General features: G+C 54.0%; 1 protein-coding gene across 1 annotated transcript; it reads left to right on the forward strand.

The window, feature by feature from the left end:
• Positions 1-439: 439 nt before the first annotated feature.
• VEGFA (vascular endothelial growth factor A) lies at positions 440-16,453 on the forward strand (the record flags this gene model as incomplete). Its single annotated transcript, XM_063098306.1, has 8 exons — positions 440-1,111; positions 4,111-4,159; positions 7,292-7,488; positions 8,328-8,404; positions 8,945-8,974; positions 10,851-10,922; positions 12,142-12,273; positions 14,568-16,453. Coding segments are annotated over 8 exons (1,251 nt in total), but the record flags the coding sequence as incomplete, so codon positions are not given.
• Positions 16,454-22,229: the final 5,776 nt, after the last annotated feature.

The following is a 22,229-nucleotide window of genomic DNA, read 5'->3' on the forward strand; positions in this document are numbered from 1 at the left end:
GCTTGGGGCAGCCCGGCTGCGAGGAGGCAGAGGCGCGGGGGCCGAGCGGAGCCGGCGGCAGCGGCGCTCTGTAGGGAGACGCAGCGGCTAGGCGGACCGTCCAGCGGACTCACCCGCCAGGGGTCTCCGCTCTGGAATTCGATATTCATTTATACGGGGTTTACCCCTCCTTTTTTTCTTAGACATTTAAAAAAAAAAACTGTATTGTTTCCCGTTTTAATTTTTTTTGCTTCCCATTCCCCACTTAAATCGGGCCGACGGTTTGGGGAGATTGCTCTTTTACAACCTCCAAAGCACTTTGGATTTTGGAAACCATCAGAGAGAGGAAAGAGGTAGCAAGAGCTCCAGAAAGAAGTCAAGGAAGAGAGAGAGAGACGGGGTCAGAGAGAGCGCGCGGGCGAAAGAGCAGCGAGGACAGGGGCAAAGTGAGTGACCTGCTTTTGGGGGACACTGGCGGAGCGCGTGTGAGCCCTCCCCCTCGGGATCCCGCATCGGACCAGTCGCGCTGACGGACAGACAGACAGACACCGCCCCCAGCCCCAGCGCCCACCTCCTCCAGGGTCGGCAGCCGACGGTGGACGCGGCGGCGAGCCGCGGGCAGGAGCCGGAGCCCGCGCCCGGAGGCGGGGTGGAGGGGGTCGGGGCTCGCGGCGTTGCACTGAAACTTTTCGTCCAACTTCTGGGCTGTTTTCGCTCCGGAGGAGCCGTGGTGGGCGCCGGGGGAGCCGAGCCGAGCGGAGCCGGGAGAAGTGCAAGCTCGGGCCGGGAGGAGCCGCAGCCGGAGGAGGGGGAGGAGGAAGAAGAGAAGGAAGAGGAGAGGGGGCCGCGGTGGCGACTCGGCGCTCGGAAGTCGGGCTCATGGACGGGTGAGGCGGCAGTGTGCGCAGACAGTGCTCCAGCCGCGCGCGCGCCCCAGGCCCTGGCCCGGGCCTCCGCTGCGGGAGGAAGAGAAGCCCACCGCGGCGCCGAGGAGAGCGGGCCGCCCCGCAGCCCGAGCCGGAGAGGGAGCGCGAGCCGCGCCGGCCCCGGCCGGGCCTCCGAAACCATGAACTTTCTGCTCTCTTGGGTGCATTGGAGCCTTGCCTTGTTGCTCTACCTCCACCACGCTAAGGTAAGCGGCCGTGCCCGCGCCACGCCGCGGGCCGCTGCGGACGCCTCTCCCGGCTGGGGACGTGCGTGCGAGCGCGCGCGTGGGGGCTCCGTGCCCCACGCGGGTCCATGGGCACCAGGCGCGCGGCATCCCGCTCTGTCGTCGTACGTGTAGGGGGAGGGGGCGCGCGCTAGGTGGGAGGGCACCAGGATAGAGTCTCACCGCCCACGCGGGCCCTGCCCACCCACCAGAGTCACCGCACGTACGATCTGGGCCGACCAGCGGAGGGCGGGAGCCGGAGGAGGAGGCCGAGGGGGCTGGGCTTATGCTGCCGCCGGCCGCTGAAGTTTGCTCCCGGCTGCTGGTCCCCGACGAACTGGAAGTTTGGGCAGTGGGGGCGGGAGCCAGAGCCCAGCGGGCAGGGGGGTGCTCGGACCTTGGAACGGGGGAGGGCAGGGAGGGTGGAGGGAGCAGGGCGCAGGCAAGAGAGGGGCTCGCTGTCACTGCCACTCGGTCTCTTCGGCCCTTGCCGCTAGTTCGGGAAAAGTTTTGGGGTGGATTGCTGCGGGGACCCTCCTTTCTGCCGGGCCACCTGCGCCGCGCCACCCCCGCCCGTCCCTGCTCGCGTCCCGCTCGGTACCCGCCCTCCCCCGCCCGGCCGGGCGCGCGCGGCGCGGAGCCGATTACATCAGCCCGGGCCTGGCCGGCCGCGTGTTCCCGGAGCCGCGGCTACCCGAGCTGGGAGCCCGGGGCGGCGAGCGGCGCCCCTCCCCCCGCCGGCCCTCCGCAGGAAGGTGACCTCTCGAGGTAGCCCCAGCCCGGGGACCCGGAGAACCCTCTCTATCCTTTCCCGACGTCCCCAGCTCCTACCCCTGCCCTGTGCTAGGAGGAGTATCCTGACGCCCCTTCCCACTTTTCCCATTTCCTCCCTAGAGTGTAGAGAAGCCCCTGCCACCCTTTATTTTTTGCTTCTCTCTGCTGAGAAGACCCATCTAACCCCTCTCCGGCCCAAGAGTCCAGGGAAAGGATGATCATTGTCAGGAGTCGGGGTGCCGAGCCCACCCTTGTGCTTTGTTGAGACTACGAAAGTCCGGATTTGGTGACAGTGTGCTCCCTTCCCTCCCCAACAGTTCCGAGTGAGCTGTGCTTTAGCTTTTATGACGGTTGGGAAGGGAGAGTTTAAAGAGTGGCATTACCCCACTCTACCCTTTGTAGAAAAATGGGTTGAAATTTGCCGTGACATGGACAGCGTGGGGATAGTCCTTCCTGAACCCTTGGAAGGAGTGCCTGCCAGCCTTGCACACACACTTTGTCCTGGTGAAATGCAGCATCGGAGCAGGTGTTTTTGAACTCCAAACTTACCCACCCAACTTGCTTCTCAAAGCCACCAAAGAGGTCCTTTCCTGCTCCTCTCTTAACCCTCCCTCAGCCATAGTCCCCTTGGAGAGGAGGCAGAAGGAAGTTGGGCAGGGGTCCCTGCCACCACCAGGAGTTCCTCAGACCCTGGCACAAAGGCCTTGGCTTCAGGCCTCCAAGGGGGGGGGAGGGGGAGGAGTAGCTGCCTGGCCACAGTGTGACCTTCAGAGGCCCCCAGAGAAGGGCACCTGGCCCCTCCCTGTCTAGAACTGCCCCTCCGGTGCCCCCTGGCCTTGGAGGGGGTATGAAGTTTCTGTCCCCTTTCCTCGGGGCCCAGGAGGAGTGGAGGGCATAGGGAGAATGTTGGCAGTGGGAAGCCAGGGGGTGTTGTGGAGGTGGGTGAGGGGCTGAGGTGCTGAATCCAGGGGGTCCCTGAGGGAGGCTATCCAGCTGGGAGTCTGGGGTCTGTTATCTTCCCTTGAAAGGGACTTTCTCTGACCTTGGCCCTGGGGCCAAGGCTGGGGTACCTGGGTGGGTTGTATTGTGGGTGTGTGGGAAGGAGAGAGAGACAGACAGACAGTGGGACTCCTTCCCAGCAGAGTCTGGAGTTCTGTGTGCTAGAGGGTAGCTCCCTGCTCTGGATCTGCTCTGCAAAAGGAGCAGGTGGGGTGGGGAGTTGGTGAGAACTGGAGACCCCATGAAGGGCTAGGAGAAACCTTTGCCTGCTTGGTGTTGTCAGGTCCACATGGCTGTGCTTATTGACCTTCACAGCTTCTGGGGAGGGGAGGAATGATCTGGCCAGGCTGGGGAGGGTTGGGGCAGGCCTCAGGCCTAGGGTAATGCAGGGGGCCCCCTAGGGGCCGGGCAGTGCTAAGGCATACTAGGCTTCCCTGGTTGCATTTGAGGAAGGTGCCCAGGTGAGAGGGGCTTGGGACCCCCTCACTGTGGGAGGGAGAAGAAACCAGGGAACAAGGTGGGAGTGGGAGGCTGGTAAGGTTTTGGAAATATATTCAGGCTCTGGGGAGATTTGTGCTGGCAGGAAAATGGGGTTCTCTTCTCCCCCAGGGTTTCCTGCCAGGTTTTAACCCTCTAAAACACCTGTGGGTATGCTGGATATTTTCAAGGACTAGAGAGTTAGGATGGGGGAGGTGATTGGTGCCCTTCGGTCCTCTGCACCCCCTCCCTATCCAACACCGGCTCACCCTGGTATTTGTCATGTCAGCAGGAGAAGGTCACCATGTTGTTTTTCTCGCCCCCAGTCTTTCCTTTCTGTCCCAGTCCAGATTTGTCCTCCTATTTGACCTTAATACATACCCATGGCTTTGGACCAGGGAATCGGGGGGCAGTGAGAGCAGGGAGAGAGATTGTGGGGAAGGGACAGGGGACCTGGACAGTGCAGCACCCTGGCGTTTTCCTCCTGCATTTTGAGCTCCCCATACCCCAACATCTAGTTAGTCTTTAACTTCCTTGGTTTCAGAATTGGAGCAGTCTGGGGGTGGTGGGTATGCTCTGTGCCTGCGGGGTCCCTGGGCTATGCCCTTTTTGACTCAGAAGGCTTGGAGAAGCTAGAGGCTGTGGGCTGGGAGAGATTTAGGGAGGGCATAGGGGCGCGTGGCTGGACCTTTGCACTCCTGCCTATGATTTGCTCTTTGTTCTGTCCTTAGTGGTCCCAGGCTGCGCCCATGGCAGAAGGAGGGCAGAAACCCCACGAAGGTGAGTCCCCTGGCTCTTAGATGGAGTCCCCTGTTCTCCCAGGGGATAGGTATGGAGGCCCAATTCCTTCTTTTCAGGCCTGTTATGGGGAAGGGGGAGGGGCACCGAAATATCTGGATCGAGAAATAGAGGGGAACACCATGAGATTAACCCTTCAGTTTCTTGAGGGCTCTTTCCTCTGTTCAGGCCTCTGCTAGAAATAGAACTTGTTGCCTTTTTCTTCTGCTCTTCCCAATAAAATTTTATTTGGAGAGGGAGTCATGAACATAGACCAGGAAGACAGTGTTCAGGGATTCCAGATGTCAGAAGAGGTATCCCTTGTCCCTCCTGCTCCCAGGGGAGGATGGATGTTCAGTGTCACTTCCTACCCAGCCATGTCCCTCCTGTGGGGGCTGTGACCCTTCCTGTGTAAGCTGGAGGTGCAGGGTCCAGCCTACTGGGATTCTCTCCACCCCCTAGTTTGCATTCTTTTGCGGGTAGAGAAAGTCCCTGTGGGTGGACTAGGTTTGGGTGCTGTGAACTTCCCTCCTGGGCCAGCAGAGGGCTGGCTGTAACTCCCAGGCGCCCTGCCGCCCCCCGCCCCGCATCCCGAGTCTGTCTGCCTTTTGTTCCACTGTGGTTTGGAGGACAGGGATCCTCCCATTTCTCTGGGGAGGCCCAGGCTCTCCCCACCACCGAATGTGGCCTCTGCTTCAGCTTGAAGACACTTTCCCAGTTCCCCACCTTTGGGGAAGGAAGGCCGTGGGGTCTTCCTCCAGGCGAGTTTCTCTGACCCAAATCCAGTGTGGCTGGGGTAGCAGCCAGGAGTGGTGATGGCCAGCCAGTTCTGCCTACTCCTTCCCCACCCCAGGAGCCCTTTCCTTGGCCCAGGGCCTGGCCTCCCAGCCACTCCCTGGCCTATGCCACTAACAGGCACTCTGCTCCTAGTGCACCACTTACCCCCTTCAGCTTCCTAGTGGTCTCTGTGGTCTGGGAGAAAGAAGCAAGACAAATGGTCTTTGTTTGCTGGAGAAATGGTTGTCTGCGATAAATGAGGAAAACCACGAAAGCCTGATGTTGGAGTGTATGTGTGTATACGCCCTGTGCAAAAGACAGCTGTCCTTGGAGGCAGTGGCTGGAGTGCAAAGGGTGGAAGTTGCCCACCACCCCCCACCTCCCATGGGCCTTGGGGATTCCAGGGAGAAGCTTTTTGAAGGAATTCCCAGCCTAAGTCTTTTTACCCTCAGCTATAACCCCATTGCCCAGATCAGACCTTTCTGCTATCCTCTGCTGGGTGAGGCCACAAGCCTGGCCACCTCTGTCCCAATCATGATGAAGCGTCAGTTCAAAAATTCTTGATTTGTCACCTCCTTCAATACAGACTTGGTTTAAAAAATGACTTATTCAGATCTCTGGTCTTATTTACTTTTATTGATGACAATTTACCTTAACACTTTGAGGGTAGAGAAGGATTCTGTGCCCTTTGTCTGGACAGGAGTAGAGACTTCAGACTGGCTTGGGTTCCCCCGCTTTTCTCCTTTCTGTTGTCACACCTGTGGCCTTCTCCCACCTTTCTCTTCAACTCCCCAGATTCTCCTTGACCAACCTATTGTACAGACCTCTGGGTCTCATCTTCCTTTACCCTTCTGGAAAACAGAACTTGGAGGGAGGGGTGAGGGGGAGGCTCAGCTGCGGTCTCTGGGTGGGGCGGCAGTCTACGGGACTTGCACTTAAGATGCCTCAGTGAAGTTCCACACTTTCTGTTACTCGGGCTGAGAAAAGTGCACTTTGTGTTCTCGGGGCTGGAAATGGAAGACAAAACCCCATGTTTCTGCCTCCGTTTTAGTGTCTTTTGAGATCAGCCCAACTTGCTTCTACAGATGAGCAGAATCGGAGGCCCAGAGAGGGGAGGGATCTGCCCAAGGTCACACCAAGTCATGGTCAGAGCCTGGGCCTCTTCATTAGCTTCCCTCCCGTAGGGTAACTCATTTCAGGGATAGGATTGCTGTGTGGTAGTGGGGGTGTGTGTGATGGGGAGTGGTAGGCCGGGCCACAATTTGGAGTAGTTATGCCAGAGTCCTGCATTTACTTATTCTCAAAGACCCCGCCCCTGTGGCCCAGAATTACCCCTTCATGCTCCAGTGCATCCCAGGCTCCACGGCCAGTCTGGGAAACGTCTTTACCCTGGTCTCCCTCCGAATCAGCTTCTAGAAATGCTCCGTGGCTGCAGTGGCAGCACTGTTTTTTCCGTGATGCAAGCAGTTTGCCCTCTTGGGCGGGGTTATCTGTGCCTGGCAGGGCTGGCGCAACGTGCCCGCCCACTGCCACCTGTTCCAGGAGGGCCCAGCCCCTGTGCTGATGCCCACCCTCTCCTCGGCCCGTGTCTGGGGTGGGGATGGTGGGCGGTGCTGGCAGGTGGCAAGGTGCCTCTGGAAGCTTTTCCTCTGTCTTTGCTTGACATAAGCTTGGGAAGGCTTTGATGTCAGAGCTGATTCTAACTCTACCATTTACTAGCAGTGTGGCCTTGGGGCAAATTACTTAGCCTCTCTGAGCTTCCATTTCCCCATTTGTAAAATGGGATTCCAGTAGTGTCTAATAGTACCATGTGGGGAGAATTGTGTGATGTGGTGACTATGGACTACTGTACACAGTACCCAGAATGTAATAAGTGCTCAGTAAATGGTGGTGGGGACGGTTGATGTATGGCAGTGACTGTAGGGAGGTTGTAGGAAACTAGAGACTAGCTTGGCAAAGCTGGCTGTTCCCCCTTTCAGGGGAAGCTTAGAACACCCCCAACAGTTGTACGCATATTCAAACTGTCCTCTGGCATCAAGGTTGCCTTAGGAATTGGCTCAGCTGTCACGATGAGGCAAGGGGGGATCAGATGTGGCAGACCATCTCCATTGGAACTTGACAGCCTTGTGTAATCTTTGGAATAAAAACAGGCCTTCACCAGTGTTGATGGTGGAAAGCTTCGGGAAGTGCTTTAACCATAGCAGGAGGGACTTAAGTTAGATTTTTGGAAGGACTTGCCTGATAGTGGGTACCTGTCATAGGAGCCCTGAGGACTGGCCTTACAGAGTTGGGAGGAGATAGGGGCTGGCTATCTTTTATGCCACACACTGGGCTCACGTGTTACCCCCTCCCATGCAGTGGTGAAATTCATGGACGTCTTCCAGCGCAGCTACTGCCGTCCGATTGAGACTCTGGTAGAAATCTTCCAGGAGTACCCTGATGAGGTTGAGTACATCTTCAGGCCATCCTGTGTGGCCCTGATGCGGTGTGGGGGCTGCTGCAATGATGAGAACCTGGAGTGTGTGCCCACTGAGGAGTTCAACGTCACCATGCAGGTGGGCACCTGTGGGGAACAGGGGAAGGGGGGTATAGGGAGGGATGTTAGATTTTGGGAACAGGTGGTCCCAGGCCCTTTCCGGAGAAGCTCTTGCAAGGAGGAGCCAGATTTGCCTTGCCCGGCTCCTGCCTCTGAGTTGGACCCCTCTGGGTAGGGTGGGGAAGTGTGGTGGGTTTCTTTTCTTCTTTGGTGAAGAAGATGCGTGCGTTTCCCAGCCCAGGTTCCCAGCAAGCCCCAATCACCTCTTTCTCCTCCCTGACTTTTGCCCCCTGGGCTCAGGAGGGGACTGATGCCTGTGACAGGGGCTCCTCTCTTCTTTTCTTGGAAAGCGCCCTAAAGAACCTCCCCACCTGGGTGCTCTATTTGGGAGGCTGGATGAGCCTGGTTCATGGAGAGTTTAAAAAGCCAGTCTTTTGGTACTACCTGTTGATGGGGCACATCTCAGTCCAGACAGGGTGGGAGGGAGTTCTGAGACACAGGGAAGGAGGGGCTCTTGGGTAGCTACTAGGGGTCAGGGTGGTGAGCCTAGAAGGGATGAAAGGAGGGAAGGGGCTGGGGAGTGGTGAGAAATCAGGATTTGAATTCCCAGCCTGGCCAACCCTTGTAGCCATGTCTGCCCTCAAGAGGAGCAGGGGCTCCTTGAGGCCAGCAGGATTGGGGGAGTTGGGGTGGGCCTCAGGCTCTTTCCTGCTAGAGCTCCTGGTCCCTCCTACCTCCAACACCCATCCCTGCTCTGTAGAACCCCTGGGTGCTGAGTGGCAGGAGCCCAGGGAGTGTCCCACCTGGGTATGGCTGGCTGGGTCACTAACTTCTGTGATCTGCTTCCTTCCTCTCCAGATTATGCGGGTCAAACCTCATCAAGGCCAGCACATAGGAGAGATGAGCTTCCTACAGCACAGCAAATGTGAATGCAGGTGAGGATGGAGTCATGGATTCATTCATTCAATAAGTGGCTACAGGGTGCCTGATCTGCACCAGGGTTAAGCACATTGCACTTGTTAGCCCGTGTCTACCTTCTAACTGTATGACCTTGGGCATTTTACTTCAATGTGCCTTAGTTTCCACAGCTATAAAATGGGCACAATAATAGTATGTACTTCATAGCATTAAGTGAGTTCTTATACGAGGATACTTTAAAAAGTTCGTGGAAAATAGAATTAAAAGACAATACGAATCTTTCCATGAACTTTTTCAAGGGCTGGCTGGTTAGCTCAGTTGGTTAGAATGTGGTGCTGATGACACCAAGGTCCAGGGTTCAATCCCTGTACTGGCCAGCTGCCAAAAAACAAAACAAAAACAAAAACCATACTCCACGAACTTTTTGAAGTACCCTCGTCTGAAAAGGGTTTAAAATAGTGTTGCTACATCATAAACGCTGTGTTGTTTTTACTATTATTATCATCACCATTTTAACCCTTCTGTTGCGTTCTTTTCTCTTTCCCTACCCATTGCAGATCAAAGAAGGACAGAGCAAGGCAAGAAAAGTAAGTGGTCGTGATTTTAGCCCTTCTCCCTCTCCTTTGCCGGTTGTCTTGGTCTGGGGCTCTTGGCTTCCTCTGTCAGGGGCTCGGATGGCCTCACTGGGTCAGGGAGTTGGTCTCGTGGGAGACTTGTGGTGACAGCAGTGGGATGGAGCCAACTCCAGGATTATGGCTCCAGGGTTAATGAGAAAACCCAGCCTGGAGCCTGGCATTTCCCTGGAAGAGACAATGCCTTCCAGGTCTCCAGATCATTCCTGGCCAGGACTTGCTGTTTCGGTATGTCAGGGGGCAATGTGGACACTGGCTCCCTGGCTTGCTCTAGGGCACCCACAGCGGGGAGAGGGAGCAAAGAGGCCAGCTTTTGTGTGTCAGAGGAAACGGCCTCTTTTGGTGGCCACTGTGGTGGTGTAGTTGGATTTGGGGCTGGCTGGGGAGTTTCTTGGTGCACGCCTCTACAGGAGCGGGGCAGGCGGCAAGCACGCAGCCCTCTTGGCCAGGGAGAGAACGTTGAATGTTGATCATTTTCTGAGGCTTCCAGTTGCTCAGCGTGGAGGATTGGGTCAGGATAGGGTGGGTGGTAAGGTCTGGGTGCACTGAGCCTTCAAGACTGGGTGTGCATCGGGACAAACTTGCAGGGAAAGAGACTGAGAAAGAGCACCTGTGCCCTGCTACCTGCCTCCCCTCCACCATCCTGTCTGCCCCCAACACTCTAGGGACGTTGAAGCCTCCTAGGCCTTAAACTCTTGCCTCTTTCCTAAGCCCCAGTTTCCAGGATTACTGTGGCTACCAGAGCAAGGCTGAGAGAGAGAGAGAGAGAGAGAGAGAATTAGAATGAAGTCCCTCCTCCTTCCATCCTTCCAGTGCTTTCTCCTGAGGGGGAGCAGATTTGGCCTTCTCGGTCCCCTCTACCCCTCCTTCCTTCCCCTGTGATAGACATTCTGAGGTGTGTTCTCTCAAGCCTGGCAGGCGTGGAGAGTGCTGCTTCCCTTGAGGGGGACAGGCTACAGCCTGCCCCCATTGCCTGATCCCCGAACGCCTGCTTTGCCCATGGGGACAGTGGGGGGCTCGCCTGGGCTCAGAAGAGAGTCTGGTGAGATGGTGTAGCAGGCTTTGACAGGCTGGGGAGAAAACTCCCTGCCAAGTACCCCCCAGGCCTCTCCTCCCCAGCACTCCCTAACTCCCACCCCACCCTACCTCCTGCCTGGGGCACCAGGGCACCCAGCCCCACCTTTTAGTCCAGGTGATGGCTAGGCGGCTGGTGCCTTTCATGTGCTGCTCTCAGTATTGTGCCAGCTCCCAAGGTAGTTGCTCCCCGACACCAGGATCCCAGAGGCAGGGCCCTTGGAAGAACCCTCGTGCTATTGTACTTGGAAATGAAGACAGATGGTGCTCAAAGCACAGCCAGTCCCCCCAGCCCCCATCAAATCAGGTCTCTGAGTTTTTCCGCAAAGCTAGCCCTACCTTTTGTAGCCCCCTGACCTTCAGGGTCAGACTTGATCAAGGTTTCTGTGCAAAGAGTCCACTCTTGGGGCTCTGCCCCTGCCTGGGACCAGAAGCTGCCATGAGCATGGAGACCCTTGGGTCCTGTGCCCTCCATCCAGTCTTTGCTCCACACCCAAAGCCTTGGCAGGGACTGGGTTTGCCACCCTGGGGTGGGCAAAGTAAGGAGAAGAAGGAGCCATCCAGTGCATGCTGCCCAAATGTGCACATGCGTGTTTGAGTGCGCGCTTTCCTGAGACCCCTGCTTCCCCAACACCTTGCTCCAGGGAGTGGGACCTGACGGCTTTGGTTGTCCCCACCCCTGCCCTCCTCACTGCTTCTTTCGCTCTCCCCTTCCCCTTGCTCTCTCCCTGTCTGTCTCTGTTTTTTTATTTTCCAGAAAATCAGTTCGAGGAAAGGGAAAGGGGCAAAAACGAAAGCGCAAGAAATCCCGGTATAAATCCTGGAGCGTGTACGTTGGTGCCCGCTGCTGTCTAATTCCCTGGGGTCTCCCTGGCCCTCAATCAAACTCCTGCCTGCAGTACCCCTTAACACTGCCTCCCTCCCTTAGCACCCCCCAGAACCCACCCCTGCTGTCATCCTTCCCTCCTGGCCCCAGTATCTCTCTCTCTCTCTCATTCTCACTCCACTAATTGGCACCAATGGGTAGAATTGGTGGTGGCATTGCTGGTCCAGGGTTGGGTTGGGTCGGTGGGCTGAGAGGGTCTGGAAGATTCAGGGAGGGGACTCTGGCTTGGCTGGGCACCAACTTTCTTTCACTCACTGGGCACTGGTGATGGGCCCATGTTGGCACAGGAGCTGGACGTGGGGGCTGGGCACTGGTGCCTGCTCACCCAACTGGTTTCCACTGGTCTAGGCTTTTGCACTTGCCTGGAAGTGGAGGGTAGTGGGGAGGGCAGACGTGGTGTGAGGAAGGGGTACAAAAGGCCAGATGCAGCCTGTTGTCAGCTGAAGGAGGAGCTTGCATGGGGTCAAGCACCAGGTGACGGCCCCTCCTCATCTGGTAAAGTGCCTTGGCTCCTTGTGGCCTTGGGGCCTCTGGAGGGGAAGCCCCTATGCCAGCCCAGTGCATGGCACCCACAGAAGCCTCCCTGTAGGGTGGCTTCTTCCTCTGGGTTGGAGGCTATGGTGGCCCTACCCTGGGCCCTTTGGTCGCCAGTGGCTTGGCCCTCAGCCTGTGGACACTGCCTCTGGGCTTAGCTTCTCATCATGCCCAACTTTAACCCACCTTTGGTGGAGGGACCATAAGCCCTTGCACAGGACGATCTCAGTGACCCTGATAGCTGTCCCCAGTAGGTGAAGAGTCAAGGTGTGCTCTTTTGGGGGCAGCAGTGCTGGGGCCTTGTGGCCTGAGACTTGTACTTGTTTCCCTGGGACACATCACTGCCCCTTGTGGCAGCCCTCTTCCTGCACTCTCTGCCCGTCTTTGCCCGCCTGTCCCTTGCAGGGAGGTGTCCTAGCCAGTGCTACCTCTTTATGCCGCTCTCTCTGTCTTCTGCTGTAGTGCTCGGAGCCTTCCAGGGTGTAGAAGGGTGTGGGGGCCGACGAGCTGGGGGTGGGGGTTGGGGGGCACTCAGCTGCGGATGTGTTAGAGGGTGTTGCATGGTATTTTTTTTCTCTCTTTCTGCTGATGCTCTAGCTTAGATGTCTTTCCTTTTGCCTTTTTGCAGTCCCTGTGGGCCTTGCTCAGAGCGGAGAAAGCATTTGTTTGTACAAGATCCGCAGACGTGTAAATGTTCCTGCAAAAACACAGACTCACGTTGCAAGGCGAGGCAGCTTGAGTTAAACGAACGTACTTGCAGGTTGGTTCCCAGAGGGCAAGCGAGTCAGAGAGGGGCATCCCACAGAGATGGGGAGAGAGAGAGAGAGAGGGAGCGCACTCCTGAGAGGGGCCAGCTGCTTGCTCGGCTTCTAGCTGCCTTCCTGGTGACTGCTGCCTTCTCTGCTCGTGAGACCTCTGTGGTTGGCCACAGGCACTGGTTGGCCTGGTGAGGCCTGTTTAGAGGTTGCCCTGGTTGCCTGAGTGGATAGGCTGGTGTGGCTTCATGTGGTGGTATGGACGCAAGTGTGTGTTGTGTCCTGTGGTCCTGCTGCTTGTGGTGGCTGTTGGTCCTGATGTTGTTACTACTACCTCTGATACTAGTACTAAGAAACTGAGAGCCCTTCTAGGTGTGGTACCATGTCTACAAGGTGCAAACATTCTCACTCAGGCCTTATCACCACCCTCTGAAGTCTGCATGGCTGGGCTTCTCATCTCTTCAGGGTTTCTCCATGGAAGCAGGGGCTCCCCCAGGACAAGGCTGTGTCTCTCCCTGAAGCTGGGGCTCCCTGAGGACAGGGCTGTATCTCGCCATCAGGCTGAAGCTCCCTGAGGACTGGGCTGTGTCTCCCCTCAGACTAGGGCTCCCTAAAGGCAAGGGCTGTGGCTGTTGGTTTAGGATGGGGCAGTTCTTCCTACACTTTGTAGGAGATTGCATATCCAAGGATACTAGATACCCTTTACCCTCCACCAATTACAGTGACAACCCCAAACAACCCACATATTTCCAAATGCCCCCGGGATGGGTGGAGGGAGTGGGCCATGCTCACTTTCCTATCATTAGATTGAACTCCTGGGCCTGGGCCTCGGCCTCTTTACCTTTGTGACTCTCAGGAGCCTGTACTTCTGTGTCTTGTCCATGATGGGACCAAGGAAGTGTCAAGTGTGTGAGTTAATACATGCCCCAGCTTGAGGGTGAGGTCATGAGCACAGGGCTGTGACAGATGACTGGCTGTCTTTTGATGCCTTGACTCATGTTCTTTACCAAGTGGGCCTGTGCTCAAAGTGAGCGAGACCCTCTGGGCAGGGAAAGCTTCACCCAGGGAGGAGGGGCTTTTAGGGGGATTCCCAAGGTAGGGCCAGGGTACCCCCAGCTAGTCCAGAGGCCCCATTAATAGAGTCCTTAGGGGGTGTCCCTTCCCCCCTGCCATTGTCCTTGTGGCTTGTGGATGCTCAGAGGACGCTGGAGATGAGGCCCTGGGTTGTCTGTGTGGGGTTCTGTGTTTCTTGGCACTGGATGAAGGGTCTCAATCCAGGAGGCTTCAGGGAAGATAAGGGATGTGACATTTTAGGGTTTCTGTGGTGATGATTCTGCAGAGAGGCTGTCGGAGATGGGGGATGTGTGAAGTAACCCTCGACCTAACTGAGGTTACCCCTAACCTCCAGAGACTTTCCAACCCCCAACCTGGCTGCATCTCGGAATTTCAGTTCCCAAAATTAGAGGCTTAGGGTCCCCATTCCCAGGCTCTCCTGGAGGGCAGGACCTGTTCTGCCTCCTGCTGACTGTGGGGAGGGTTAAAGACAATCAGCCCAGGGGCAGGGACAGGATGAGAAAGCTCTTGGAGGTCTCTTCTGCCTCAACAGGAGGTAGCGAAGCCACCAAATTATCTCCCCTACTCTGAGTTAAACAGTGTATTGGAAAGACACCTGGGCCTGCAGCTGCCAGCCAGCTTAAGAGATGAGGCCTACAGCCAAGCCTGGGAGAGGGCATGGGAAATGGGGGTGCTCCCTCACCTTCCTGGGGCCTTAGGCCCCTCTGGCTCTCCTCACGTCCCCAGGGCAGCCTCTCCCCCTCACTGGCCACCCCAACTCAGGGGGTTCTCCCTGCTGTTCTGCCCACTCTTCCCCAGACCAGCCCCATAGAGACTGAGCTGCAAAACCTCCTGCTGCAGGGACCCTCTCCTGATTAACTTCATCCAGCTCTGGTCACCCATCAGCCCTTAAAATGTCAAGTAGGGACTGTTCTTTGGTACTTGTTCATTTGTTGCTTTGTAAAGTGTTCCTGTCTTTGTCTTGTCTTAACTAGAGTGCAAGTTCTAGAGGGCAGACAGGGAGCCTCTGAGCACAGCTACTGCGCAGCCGGGCTCCTGGAGGGCAGGGGCTGCTTCTCTCCCTCACACTAAGTCTTTCTGTCCCAGGATCACTCCTGCCCTATCCTCTCTGCTCTTAGGGTGCCTGCAGGGACCCAGGGCTCCCAGGACTGGGGAGGCTGCCTGCTTCATGGCTTGGCTTCCTCACCTGGCCCTGACCCCCAGCCTTGTTTTCCATTTCCCTCAGATGCGACAAGCCGAGGCGGTGAGCTGGGCTGGAGGAAGGAGCCTCCCGCAGGGTTTTGGGAACCAGACGTCTCACCAGGAAAGACTGACACAGAATGACCGAGACAGAACCACAGCACCACCACCACACCATCACCACCATCCACAGAACAATCCTTAATCCAGAAACCTGAAATGAAGGAAGAGGAGACTGCGCAAAGCACTTTGGGTCCGGAGGGCCAGACTCCGGCAGAAGCATTCCCGGGCGGGTGACCAAGCACGGTCCCTCTTGGAATTGGATTCGCCATTTTATTTTTCTTGCTGCTAAATCACCGAGCCCGGAAGATTAGAGAGTTTTATTTCTGGGATTCCTGTAGACACGCCCACCCACATACATACATTTATATATATATTATATATATAAAAAATAAATATATATATATATTTTATATATATAAAATATATATATGTTCTTTTTTAAATTAACATTGATAATGTTATTGGTGTCTTCACTGGATGTATTTGACTGCTGTGGACTTGAGTTGGGAGGAGAATGTCCCTACCCAGATCCCGACAGGAAAGACAATGGGGCGAAAGACTCTGGCATGGTCTTTTTGTCCCTCTTAGGGAGGCCAGGGTCCTCTCCCCTGCCTGGGAACATGCAAGGCCAGGGCACGGGGGCAAATTTGGCCCACTTTTGGGAACACCGACAAACCCAGCCCTGGCCTTGAGCCTCTACTCTGAGTCAAATGGACAGATGGATGACAGGTACAGGGTCAAGGACGCTGGCTCCCACCAGGAGTTTGGGGAGCCTCAGGACATTGCTGTGCTTTGGGGATCCCCTCTACATGCTGCACAGGCATCTTGGCTCCAGGGGCACTGCCTGGAAGATTCAGAAGCCCGGGCAGCCCTCACCTACTCTCACCTGCTTCCAAGTTGCCCAGGAGGCCACTGACAGATGTCCCGGCGAAGAGAAAGAGACATTGGTGGAAGAAGCAGCCTGGTGACAGAGTCTTCTCCTGGGACCCCCCCCCATCCTCTCCCTGCTCCATGTCCTGGGTTGCAGCCCAGAAGGACCTGATGTCCTCAGACCATTGAAACCACTAGTTCTGTCCCCCAGGAGACCTGGCTGTGTGTGTGTGTGTGTGAGTGGTTAAACCTCCTTCGTCCCCCGACCCTTCCCTTCCTGAGGCACAGAGAGACAGGGCAGGATCCACGTGCCCACTGTGGAGGCAGAGAAAAGAGAAAGTGTTTTATATATGATACTTATTTAATATTCCTTTTTAATTAGAAATTAAAACAGTTAATTTAATTAAAGAGTAGGGTTTTTTTTCAGTATTCTTGGTTAATATTTAATTTCAACTATTTATGAAATGTATCTCTGTTCTCTCTCTCTCTCTTATTTGTACTGGTTTTTGTGTATAAAATTCATGTTTCCAATCTCTCCCTGATCTTGGTGACAGTCACTAGCTTGTCCTGAACAGATATTTAATTTTGCTAACACTCAGCTCTGCCCTCCCCTTTCCCCTGGCTCCCCACCACACATTCCTTTGAAATAAGGTTTCAATATACATTTACATACTATATATATATTTGGCAACTTGTGTTTGTATATGTATATATATATATATATGTTTATGTATATATGTGATTCTGATAAAATAGACATTGCTATTCTGTTTTTTATATGTAAAAACAAAACAAGAAAAAATAGAGAATTCTACATACTAAATCTCTCTCCTTTTTTAATTTTAATATTTGTTATCATTTATTTATTGGTGCTACTGTTTATCTGTAATAATTGTGGGGGGAAAGATATTAACATCACGTCTTTGTCTCTAGTGCAGTTTTTCGAGATAATCCGTAGTACATATTTATTTTTAAACAACAAAGAAATACAGATATATCTTAAAGCATTTTGTATTAAAGAATTTAATTCTGATTGCAAAGCTCCTCTTGGTTTCTCCTTCTCCATTGGATCCTTGTTCCAGACATCCTCCTGCCCCCTTCCCCTCCTCCCTTGGGGAGCATGGCATTTGTCTTAGGTCCGGGAACCGGGTCCCTGGTGTGTAGGATGTGGGTGATCCACCTTGTGCTGGGGGCCAGAGTCCTTCTCATTCTGTCTGGTCTGGTCCTGGGGGAACCCCTCCATCCCCTGTCTTGATGTAGGAGGAGGGGATTCTGGGAATGGGTGGAGGGGAGATAGCCCTTTAGACAGGAGCGAAGAGCCCTTGCAGTGGATAGTGGTGCCTTTGGGAGTCATGTGATCCAGGCCTTGTCCCTTGGTCAAGGAAGGAACTGACCATGTCTCCAAGCTTGCTGTGTAAGAGACAGGAGAGGCCTGTGTTTGTTTGGCTGTGGGGTCCTGGCTGCAACAGGCAGAGAGTGGAAAGGGAGTGATGCTGGGGGGCTGTGACCCCAGGTGTGACTTATACATAGTTACACATAGTGAGTCTTGGAGTTCCTTGAAGTGAAAGACAGATCCACAGCTCTGGTTTCCACTGACAGGACTCCTTGCCCAACCTTGCTGCCTAAGTCCTTTCTTGTTCTGGTCCTGTGGAAGGTGAGCCTGACTGTGTCTTGGGCATTGATGAGCAATGCTTCAATATCTACTTCCTCTAGCCTCTCACTGATTCTTTCAAACCACATATGTGGTTTGAAGAAATACTGGGCTAGCCATTGTGCTGTGGCACAGGGATGCTGTTATGAATGAGACACAATTCCACCCTTCAAGGATCTGGTGAGGGTGAGTGGGTGGGAAGACAGAATTGCAAATCCATGAATAGAAAAATACATAAAATGTGATGGGAGCCTCTGATCTAGCTTGGGGTGGGAGTTTATTGGAGGTGGTGGATGGAGGGGTCTTCTCATGACTTTACCTTTAGGCTGCCCCTTAAAGGATGGGTAGAAGACAGGCAGAACAGGGAGAGTGGGGGCACTGAGGGCATCCCAGGCAGAGGGGAGAGGGTGAGCAAAGGTGTGGAGGGGGGGCTTGGGCAGGGAGTAAGTGAGGGGATTGAGGCTAGAGAGAGAGGCAGGGGTGCGCTTGCTTGGGGGGAGCCTGCAGCGTTGTGCCAGCAGCCTGAGGCCTGTCAGGGAGGAGCAGCTGCTGAGGGGCTTTCCACAGGGGGCATCCCAGTCAGATATGATTTTCGATGGATGCCTGGCAACATGGAAGAGGCCCTGAGGGTGGTGAGGCGACTTAGGTGACTGGCAGTGAGGGCAGAGTGGTCTACGCTGGGAGGGGGACAGAAGGCAAAGTCTCTTGCTCTCGGAGGTTTTGGGCTAGTTAGTGCTCCTGTCCCCATCACTCACCATGTGCTGGCTCCCATGCTGGTTAACACTGAGTCCGCACAACAGCCCTGTGAGGCAGGGCTCTTGTCATCCTGCCTGGATTTCTGCTGAAGCCTCCAAACTGGCCTCCTGGACTCTCCTTTGGCCTCCCTTTAGTTGATTTTCACAAAACAGGCACAGTGAGCCTGTTAAAACGTGAGCCCAATCATGTCACCTTTGGCTTAAAACCCTCTAGAGACTCTGTTTTACTCAGAGAAAAAGCCAAATGGCCTTAAAAGGTTCTGCACCATCTGGGCTGCCTCTGCCTCCATGATTAGTCAGTGATTTCTGACCCCCCTTGGTCACTCAGCTCCAGCCTCACTGGCTTCTCTGTTCCTCAAACACAGTGGGCATGCTCCCTCCTCAGGACCTTTGCACTGGCTGTCCCCTCTTCTGGAGCACTCTTTGCCACAACATGGCATGCGTGGCTCCCTTACCTGCAAGTCTTGCCACCTTCTCAGTGAGGTTTACCTTGACTGCAGCATTGATCCCCTACCCTGTTCCCATTCTGCACTCGGGCTTCTCCTTTTCACAATCCTGCCTTCTTTCCGATAGCACATGCCAGAAATCACTGAATAATCAGGGAGGCAGAGGCAGCCCAGATGGTGCAGGACCTTTTAAAGCCATTTGGCTTTTTCCAACATAAGCTAGAATAGTGCTATTCAATAGAAATGTAATGTAAGCCACATATGTAACTTAATATTTTCTAGGAGCCAGATTTGAAAAGGTACAAAGGAACAGGTGAAATTAATTTAAATAATATATTTTATTTAACGCCAACATATCTAAAATATGTCAACATTTGATCAATATAAAAATTGTTAATAGGGGATTTTACTTTTTTGGGGTACTAAATCTTTGAATCTGGTGAGTATTTTACACTTATCACATATCTCAATTGGTCGTAGCCATGTTTCAAGTGCTCAATATACACATGCAGCTAGTGGCTACCGCTTTGAACGGTGTAGCTCTAAAATGTACTCGGCCTTTCATCGGTCTTCCCCCACTGGAATGCAAACTCTGTGAGGGCAGAGATTTTTATCTGTTTTGTTCATTGTAGCCCTAGCTCCTAGAATAGGGCCTGGAGCATAGTAGTATATGCTCAATATACATTTGTTAAATGACTGACATTGTTGAAACTGAGGCTTGGAGACTGGAGGTTTCATCCCAGGACAATGGAGATGGGTATGGGATTTCTACAGAGATGCCAGGAGTGATTGGTGGAGGGCTTGCTGGACAGGTGGAGACTTGAGCGGGGCTTGGCTAGGAGAAGTGAACCCAGAGCCAGCCAGTAGGGATTAGGAGCAGATGCCTCTTCGTAGGTGCTGGGTGCTGTCTCCTCCTTTTAGCCACCCTGGAGATCTTTGTTACTGCCTGGCAGATAGGAAGCAGGAGGCTCAGAGAGGGTAAATAGCTTGCCTGAATTTACACACAGCCAGTAAATGGCCAAGCCAGAATTTAAACCAGCTTTCCTGACTCCAGTGCTAGTCCTCTTCCCACTACACCGCAGCTGCCCGAGGCTAAGGCAGGATATCAACAAATAAAAATGAGTCGTCTAGACTGAATACAAACAGGCAGAAGAAAAGTGGGACGGGGGAGGATGTAGCCATGGCCAAACCCAGGGCTGAAATCCAGACTTCCCGAAGCGTGGTAAGGCAAGGCAAGGCAAGAGATGTCTCCAGGGGCTGGGGCTCGTCAGTGGGAGATTGGAAACCTAAGCACGCGAGAGATTGCAACACGTAGTCTTGGACAAGAGTAACAGTCTTGAAATAGATCATGGAGCAAAGAAGGAGAAAATGGAAAAGCTGCATCCCCAGTTGTATAAGACCTGCTCAGACACACCCCTGGAGCCCTTCCCAAGGAGCTGTCAGGGCCCAGAGAAGACCTAACCAAGTCCCAAGGCCTACCCTGCCTTCCCAGCTCATCTCCAGACTGTGGGACTCACACTGCAAGGTCTGGCCGCTATTTTCCCTGGAGATATATATCGCTTCTTCTCAACTACGTTCTGCCTAGCCTGCGACCATTTCCCTTTTCCCAAAGGAGCTACCCACCCTAGTCACAGCCCTCAAAGGCCTTTAGAGTCCCCGATTCTCTGGGAGCCTGTCTGCCCACTCTCCTCCCTCCTACAATTGCTACTGAAAGAGGGTGGGTGGACCCACATAGAACTGTGATTCTGGTCAGTTTTGTGTTTTAGGACCATTGTGGTGGCCTGTGTGCAAACAGGGCTGCCAACACTTCTTCCCATCCTGGTGCCCACATGCTGCTCCTCCCCAAAAGAAGTAGAGTCTATGTTTCCTCCTTATGAATCTGGGCTGGCCTTATGACTTGCTTTGACTAAGAACGAGGCAGAAGAGATATTCTGGGACTTTCCGGCTTAGGCTTTAAGAGGTGTTATAGCTTCCATTTCTGCCCTCTTGGAAAGCAGCTGCCATGCTGTGAGGACGTTCAACCACGCTGCTGAGAAAAGAGAAGCTCAGGTAGCACCCAGCTGTTTTAGCCACTCCAAGCGGAGGCACCATTCAATTGAGTTCATTTTGGATTCTCCAGCCCCAGGTGAGCCACTCCAGTCAGCAATACATAAAGTAGAGAGAAGTCATCCCCTGCTCAAAGTTACAAAGTTGTGAGCAAATGTATGGGCTGTTGTTTAAAGCTGTTAAGTTTTGGGATGGTTGTTACTCAGAAGTAATAACTGAACCATCCAACTAAATAATCACTTCCTTGGGATTAGGACCTTTGTCCCTTCCCCTCCACAGGTTTTACTGGTATGCACGAAGGTCTCAGGGGGTGGAGGTATGTTCAAGGAAGGAAGGACATGTTTATAAGAGAATCAGAGACCAGGGGTTTGCCCTGGTGGTAAGTTTGGTAGGAAGACTCAGCACAAAGGCTGACCAAGGCAGGACAAAGTTTCTGGAGTGAGGACAGTGACTCGGTTCTATTGAAGTCTCACCAAGAGAAAGTGGACCTCGCCTACAGCATGATGTAGAGAGGACAGAGGATGAGAAAGACTTTCAGAGAGGGAAGCACAAGGGATTTGGAGGAAAAGGCTGTAGAATCCTTTTCTTCCCTTCTCTCTCCCATCCTCCAGCATTTATTGAATACCAGCCATGTGTGCAATGCCCTGGTATGAGACAGTCTCTCATTTACTAGGGGCAGCTTTAGCATATGGCCTTCTAGAGATGGGGGATGGATGAGATGACCCTTGGAAGGCCCCACCAGGTTGGCTTCAGAATTGCTGGGAGGGAGATAATTCAGCTGCATCCACAGGACATTATCCATCAGGACATGGGGAATAGGGGAGGGCAGGGGAGGGATCAGTAAATATTTATAATTTGCCTGGAAAAGGAAAATGCAAGGCAAAGACAGGACTTGGCTGAGCATCTGCAGGGGCGGGGAAAGAAGGGGCGACTCTGAAGGGAAGAGCTAGAACTGAGGGGGTAGTGATTCAAAGGGAAAGGGCCCATCAGGTGCAGGTGCGTACGGGGAGTGAGGCTGGGCTTGGCTGGGCCTGGCTCTCCCCACGACGAGACACTCTCTTTTCAGAGGGTTTCAAAGGCTGCATTTGCCGTTAGGAGTTAGTGTCTTCATGAGGGAAGTGTAGTCTGAGGGGGTGACATGCCCTTGACCTTGGGATGTGCCCTGCCCTCACAGAGTTTCTAGTCTGAGGGCAGAGACAGAACCCACTCCATCAGACATTTTTTTGTCGTTTAAGATGGAAGCTGGTCTTGGGAAGGTACCGCCTCACCTTCATCTGGCTGTTGTAGGTGTTCATAGTCCCTGGATGTTGGTGCTAGATGAATCCTTTTAAGGCCACCAACCCTGTCCTTTACTCCCAGCATACATTTACAGTCCCCACAGGGATTCTCCCTCTCCATTTGTCATGAGTGTGGCTCACCAGCCTGGGCCCTGGTGTTTCCCCACACATCCCTTGACGGTTCCTGGGCCTGGCTCCAGGTGAGAGTCCTCCTGAGACTCCTCCTGTCCCCTCTGCTGGGGAGGTCTGAGAACCTCATTTGTCACCTCCTCAGACTTCCTGCAGGAACACTATGTCCCCACTCCCCACCCCATTTATAGCTGGTCCCTGCCGTCCTAGGACTAGAAGTCCCCCAGGGGGTGGAGTGATGGCCTGGGAGGCTCAGCCCATATGGACCTCTCTACAGATGTCTTGTCTGGTGCCTCTGGGCTGCCCTAAGCCCCACCAAGACTTCTGACAGATCTAAGTCGGAATTCTGGGTCTGCCACTGGACAAATTACTTCCCTGGGCCTTAACTTCCTCATCTCTAAAATGGTCACAATAATACCCACATGGTGGAGTTTGAGGGATGAAGTGATACTGACATGTGAAAGTACCTTG

Source organism: Cynocephalus volans, chromosome 5 (assembly GCF_027409185.1).
Source record: "Cynocephalus volans isolate mCynVol1 chromosome 5, mCynVol1.pri, whole genome shotgun sequence".
Taxonomy (NCBI): Eukaryota; Metazoa; Chordata; class Mammalia; order Dermoptera; family Cynocephalidae; genus Cynocephalus; species Cynocephalus volans.